This window comes from Cibotium barometz, chromosome 24, assembly GCF_041138505.1.
Source record: "Cibotium barometz isolate CiBa-2024 chromosome 24, ASM4113850v1, whole genome shotgun sequence".
NCBI classification, from domain to species: domain Eukaryota; kingdom Viridiplantae; phylum Streptophyta; class Polypodiopsida; order Cyatheales; family Cibotiaceae; genus Cibotium; species Cibotium barometz.
In genome coordinates, this window is record NC_141069.1 from 20,617,513 (window position 1) to 20,623,514 (window position 6,002).

At 42.9% G+C, this 6,002-nt stretch overlaps 1 protein-coding gene across 2 annotated transcripts; it reads left to right on the plus strand.

Moving 5' to 3' along the window:
* The first annotated feature begins 222 nt into the window (after positions 1 to 222).
* LOC147625005 (U1 small nuclear ribonucleoprotein 70 kDa-like) lies at positions 223 to 4,808 on the plus strand. 2 transcript variants are annotated; one of them, XM_086818223.1, is made up of 11 exons: positions 223 to 481; positions 1,151 to 1,265; positions 1,781 to 1,860; positions 2,020 to 2,095; positions 2,191 to 2,255; positions 2,407 to 2,563; positions 3,322 to 3,403; positions 3,486 to 3,648; positions 3,764 to 3,844; positions 3,932 to 4,246; positions 4,335 to 4,808. In XM_086818223.1, exons 4-11 carry the CDS (start codon positions 2,042 to 2,044, stop codon positions 4,375 to 4,377), a joined length of 960 nt encoding a protein of 319 aa, XP_086674349.1. In that variant the 5' UTR covers positions 223 to 481; positions 1,151 to 1,265; positions 1,781 to 1,860; positions 2,020 to 2,041; the 3' UTR covers positions 4,378 to 4,808. The 2 variants fall into 2 exon arrangements, with proteins under 2 accessions (XP_086674349.1, XP_086674348.1); XM_086818222.1 differs by having other exon boundaries at positions 2,501 to 2,563.
* The last annotated feature ends 1,194 nt before the right edge of the window (positions 4,809 to 6,002 follow it).

The following is a 6,002-nucleotide window of genomic DNA, read 5'->3' on the forward strand; positions in this document are numbered from 1 at the left end:
ACTGTGTTTTTTTTGGGGATGCTATAGTGAGTACTAGAAGGAAGCCTTCTGTAGATTTGAACACATGTTCTTACACTAGGAGGCTTGAGTGCTACCGTTTGGGCTAGAGCCCATTGCCCTGCACATAACTTTTTTTTTGGTGTGCTTTACAAACGCATATCTAAAAAATAAAGCGAGAGAAATAAAAATTTATATATTTATGTATGCACACCCAAAAAAAAAGCAGCTCGGATGTGAAAAGAAAAACAGATCTATATTCAAACGCCCAGGGTTGGCTCTTTTGTCAGGAGAGAGAGAGAGAGAGTCTGTTTTTGAGCGCGACGCCATAGCCGGGAGCTCGAACGATTCTGTACTGTGCTGAGACCGATCCCCTGTCGTAGCCATGGGAGACTTTGGGGATGTGTACATGCGCAAAGACATGGCTGGTCCCCCCGGGCGTACCAAAGCGCAGAATCGAGCCACTGTCCAACAGTTAAAACTGGTGAGCATCGCACTTGTCTAGCTCTACTTTCTTAGATTGTAAACCTACAGGTGAAGCTGAAGGACACTTATTAAGTTTACGAGATCAAAGTTAGGTTTTAAAAAAGAAAACAGAGTTTTAAAGGCGTCAGAGCTAGAATCTTTTAGAAATCAAGGGGAGGGTTTTTGAAGCTAGGGTTTCTGAGTTCTTCCACGAGGAGCGCCAGAGCAAAAAGTCCTATTTCCATGGGGAGAGCTATGTTTCTAAGATGCTTCTTTAGAGAGCTAGGGTTTTTCCAAGAGAATGTTATTTTACCACAGGATGCTTTCTTCCTTTGGAAAAGCAGGGTTAACAAAAGGACTTATTACAGGGTATCATCGTTTCAAGATCTAGCAGAAATTACCCCAAAGATTCTACCTTCAAGGGGTTTACCCTTCTTTTCTGTGTTTCACAGAAATGCCTTGGAAAATTGTGTGCTGCAAGCTTTTTTATTGCTTGAAATTTAATTTTTTGGCAAGATGTACTCTCTTGTAAATTTATTTTCCTCCTCTTTATAGCTTTTGTTGGATATATGTTCAAGCCTGTCCTATATATTTCGCATGTTTGCACCCATTTTTATATTTTGCACACATACTTCTGTATGTATTTGATGCAGATAACAATATGCTGATATGTGAATGAATTGTACAGATAGGACAAAGTCACCCTACAGGTCTGACCGCAAACCTTTTGAAACTTTTCGAAGCTCGGCCACCGTTGGAATATAAAACACCTCCAGAGAAGCGGAAGTGCTCCACCTACACAGGTTGGTCTCCATATTGAAATGGGTTGTGACAAAGTTTAAAAACACTGCTGTTTAGAAACAAACATTTATGTCCACCTTTGAATTTGTCGAGGAAGGTTGCTGTAAACCTTGGTGAAACATGTCTGGCAGACACAGGACATGTAAGGATAGAAGAAAAATGTACTCACGCAGTCTTGTGTTGTGCCATGCAAGTGCCAGGCTTGTGTGATGCTATGCAAGTCTCTATGTGTGCTCATGCCTCATGCGAGCATGTGTAATGCAAGCGCTAAATGTGTGTAGCACGCTCTGGCATGCCGCATAATAAATATGCCACATATTCATCTCTCTAGAATATGTCGAAACCTTGGCCCGTGGAATGGTCCAGCGATAGGTACCACTCTGAAGTAGGTTTGAGTGTAGTGTTGGCTGATTATGAGTTGGGATTGAGAGAGACTCAATAGGGGGGGTTATGGAATGGATCTGATTGTAGAGTGTCAGATTACCACTGAGGCTGTAAAATTTAACAACTTGTGCAGGCATAGGAGAATTTGTGAGCAATTTTGCAGAGCCTGGTGAACCTGAGTATGCTCCACCAGTAACGAAGGGAGAGACTCCGGTAAGTTCCAAGTGCAGTCATGGTTTTGTTTGGACTAACAGGAGTTAGTAGCTGCATGCTCTGTTTGTAATAGGTTTTCCTAATTTTCATGTATTGAAACGTGTCAAAGCATGGTAGTCTTCAGAGTACAAGTGATTATGGACTTTTTCACCTCCACAGGCACAACGAAGGGCTCGCATTCATGCTCTTCGTATGGAGAAGGGTGCAGAAAAGGCTGCTGAGGAGTTGGAGAAATGTAGGCAATCAGGGCTCTCATCATTGCCTGCCTCTTCCATCTTATTTGTAAATTTTCTGCCACAGTTTTTCAATTATGTTTGTGTTGGTTTTCAGATGATCCTCACCATGATCCCGTTGTGGAAGGCGACCCGTATAAAACATTGTTTGTGGCAAGAGTTGTAAGTATTTTTTAGTTGTTGCAATGTGGCTTTTGTCTCTACGATCTTAGCACTTTACAAGTCCGTTGAGCTTTTATGCCATTGCAAGTTCGAGAATCAAAGACGAGGGTTCTTTCAAGTTCATGTTTTGATTTCCATGCTTTGGCTTCAGGCCCTTTTGTCTGGAGACTGCCAGATCCTTTCATGGGGGCAAGGTATGGTATCTTTTTATTGTGTGGGTTCTGAGTGTATGTTTTCTTTTGCAGAGCTATGAGACAACGGAGCATAAAATTAAAAGAGAGTTTGAGGCATATGGTCCAATCAAACGGGTAAGTATTGAATGCCTGGTGCTTAAGGTGCCCAGAAAGCAAGGTTTGGTTGGATAATTTTCTGATGTGCTCATAGGGAGGTGTTCACTAGTCATTCCTTCATGTTAAATTTTTTTCTTTTTTTTTGGTTACCTCTTCCGGGGCCTTGTCTGATGCCAGGGGTGGATAGTGGGCTGCTGAACCCCTTGGTGTTTGCCAGATGTGGTATGGGTAGTCATTTGTGGGCAAGATGGTCTATGGTCTGGAGGTCTCATACTGGCATATATCGTAATTGTGTGCAAGGAATGTTGCACTTTTCTACTCAGCCGGTAGACAGATCCTGCACTGTGTACCCATAGATTGGCATTGCTTCAAATTTTTAAGAGTTTTGGTGGGAAGTTGGTGAGTATTGATGGGTAGGCCATTCCTTGTTTTGAAAATTCGGTGTTCCATTTAAGCCTCAATTATATTGGCATCATAAGAGAAACACCTTTATTTAAAAGTGAATCCTCGGTAAGGGGTGATCATCCAAGGCTCACTCAGTTCACTGCTAGAAGTTGCCCTGCCATCATCACCACCACCACGAACGGGCTGCATCATTGCTGAAAATGCGTGGCGAAATCGTACACCTCAAAAGGTGAGCACGGCTGGCGAGGCGTGGTGCCTTTGTTGCCGTGCTTTGCATGCGTTATTGATATGGTGCATCTATAGAGATCTTCTATTGTTTAATGGGGTTGCATGGGATTTTGATGTTACTGTGTCATTGTGCTTTGTTACAGGTTCGTCTTGTCAATGACAAAGAAAGCGGCAAGCCAAGGGGATATGCTTTTATTGAGTACCAGCATACTCGGGACATGAAGAGTACGTAAGATCTGGTTTTTGACAGTAATTTTGTTTGTTTGATGCTTGAGGGCGTTTCTGAAAAATCTTTTCATGTGTACAGCTGCATACAAACAAGCGGACGGGAGAAAAATTGACAATAGGAGGGTATTGGTTGATGTGGAGAGAGGACGTACAGTGCCTAATTGGCGCCCACGAAGGCTTGGTGGTGGTTTGGGATCCACTCGTGTTGGGGGTGATGAGGTGAATCAAAAGTATTCAGGAAGGTTTGTAATGTGATCCTCGTCTAGATGTTGATATACAAGTGCTCACAGTAAGGTTTCATTTGTTATGAGTAAAGCTGCTGCACAGTATAGTATTTTATAGGGGTTTCTTTTGCAGGGAACCTCAACTTGGTGGTGCCCAAGAATCTAGGAGCGAGGAACCAAAACCACGTGAACTGGATAGAGGGCATGATGAAAGGTGCTACATTGTGAAAATTGTAGGAGGGGAAATTTTGCGGAATGCCAGCTCTGATGTTTAAATTAACTAAGCTTTGTTGGGTTCCAGGGAACCAGAAAGGCGGGATCGCGATCGTGAGCGCAGTGAGCGTGGTGACCGGGAGAGGGAGCGTGATCGGGACCGTGGTGATAGAGAACGGGACAGAGATCATGACCGGCACCGGGATCGTGAACGCGATCATGTCCGTGATCGTGATCGTGACCGTGAGCACAGAGGTGAAAGGGTTCGTGATCGGGAGCGTGATCGACGCGATCGTGATGATAGGCACCATGATCGTGACCGTGAGCATGTCCGTGATAGGGACAGAGAGAGAGACAAAGAACGCATTGGACGATCTCACTCACATGAACGAGATCGTGAGAGGTATTGAGGGTATTGCTAGTATTTTTCTTTTGAAGGGTTTTGCTGTTCTGCATTGGTTGGACTGTTGACAGTGTGCATGTTGTGGCAGAGACAGACGGGGTCATGATGTAATCGATGAGATGCGGCTGTAAGTTCTGCTTGTCTTCTTCTAGCTTTTTCTGATTCCTGGTTTGTACACAGTGAGTGCATTTGGGAAGTATTGAGTTTCCCTGGTAAGATCTGTGTCTGCACTAGAGGGCTGGCAAAGCTTCTGGGTAAGTATAATTTTTACAAGCCGAGCAAAGCTGGTTGTAAGCTCCCAAATGAACCAATGGTGCCACATGATGGAGAAGGAAAGTCATTTCCTTTACTTCCAAGGTTTGATTACTAAGCCCATGGAATGACTAGAGTAAGTTCTAAAGTTCTAGCTGCGTGTTTTAATTTTTCCTTAAAGAGGTTTGATTTTATGGAACCTATGAATATTTGAATCAACATTCTTCTCAAGGTGGGGCCCATGTTGGTTTTTCCAACGTCCCTTGTTCGTATTTCTTTGGAAATAAATACTAAGGCAAGGTAAGTATAATGAGGTGTTTCACTCTTCTGACAAAGGCTTTAAAAGGATGGAAAACTATGCAGTATGTCCCAACAAACTTTTCTGAAGGTATGTGTAGGATAGATCCCCTGCTGGGCTGGTTTTCTCCAACATCGATTTCTTGGCCCTTATTTGTATTTCTTTGGAAATAAAAGCTAAGGCAAGGTAAGTATAATGAGGTGTTCCAGTCTTTTGACAAAGGCTTTACACGAATGTCCAAACAAACTCTGAAGGTATGTGTAGGATAGAACCAATCAGTTGAGCATGAAGGGTTGCTATTTACTTTCCGGGATGGAGTGGAGTTGGGGTGCTTTAGTGACTTGCCATTTAATATTTACTTGAGATGAGGCATTCGTTCCTTTACCCTTTCCTTGAGGATTTTCTGAAGGGTCTGCAAACCCTGAGCTCTTTGAGGAAGCTGGAGGCTGGCCATGTGTAGAAAGGTAATGGTTTTTCAGCGAAGTTTTGTTTTGTTATAATAGAAGGAAAAGTTGCCAGTACTATGCTACCGTCCAAAGCAAGAAAGGAGTAAAAGCTATTCAAGTTGGAAGATTGCTGAGAGGTAATTTTGTCAGATCTGTAACTTGCTTTCCCCCCAACCCGAAACATATCAAAGGGGTGAAAATTTATGATGTATACTTTCATCTGTTTTCCTGGGGTGCTTTCCTCTTAGCCACGCTAACCTCCCTATTGTTGCACCTTAGAATTGATGGATTGATCCTTGATTGAGCTCCACTACAAGCTACACATTTATGTAGTATAGAGAGAGATTGGATACTTAGGCCTCCCCTTCAATTTCCTGCAGGAATGTGCTGTAAAGAGATTTGTAATTATGTTTAACATGCCATCTGCTTTATTATATCCCTTTTTTCTTCTTGGTTTGTTGGGCCGAGATTATTTCCACATGCCCATGTTGATGGGTAGCCCAGAATGCACCTCATCGCCCAAGATGATACTTGCTTATGGTTAACAAGCTAGAATTAGGAAGTTTTTGTGTGATCCGGTGTCGTTTAAGCCACTCGTGAGTGGTCTTACGAGGGTTCACTATTCGGAAGCAAGTTGCAAGAACACTTGATAGGTGATGTCTAGTCGACTATGTCCATTTTTGAAAGGTTTGCACAGTATCATCTTAGAAATAGTCAAAGAATCCCAAGGACTTCAGGTTGGGGTAAAAATGTATGTACA

Excerpts from the sequence above, each read along its gene's own strand:
- LOC147625005 (XM_086818222.1), top strand. The coding sequence starts at position 383 with ATGGGAGACTTTGGGGATGTGTACATGCGCAAAGACATGGCTGGTCCC. Across the intron at positions 1,861-2,019 it reads TAACGAAGGGAGAGACTCCG|GCACAACGAAGGGCTCGCAT; the intron begins GTAAGTTCCAAG and ends TCACCTCCACAG. Across the intron at positions 3,845-3,931 it reads GATAGAGGGCATGATGAAAG|GGAACCAGAAAGGCGGGATC; the intron begins GTGCTACATTGT and ends GTTGGGTTCCAG.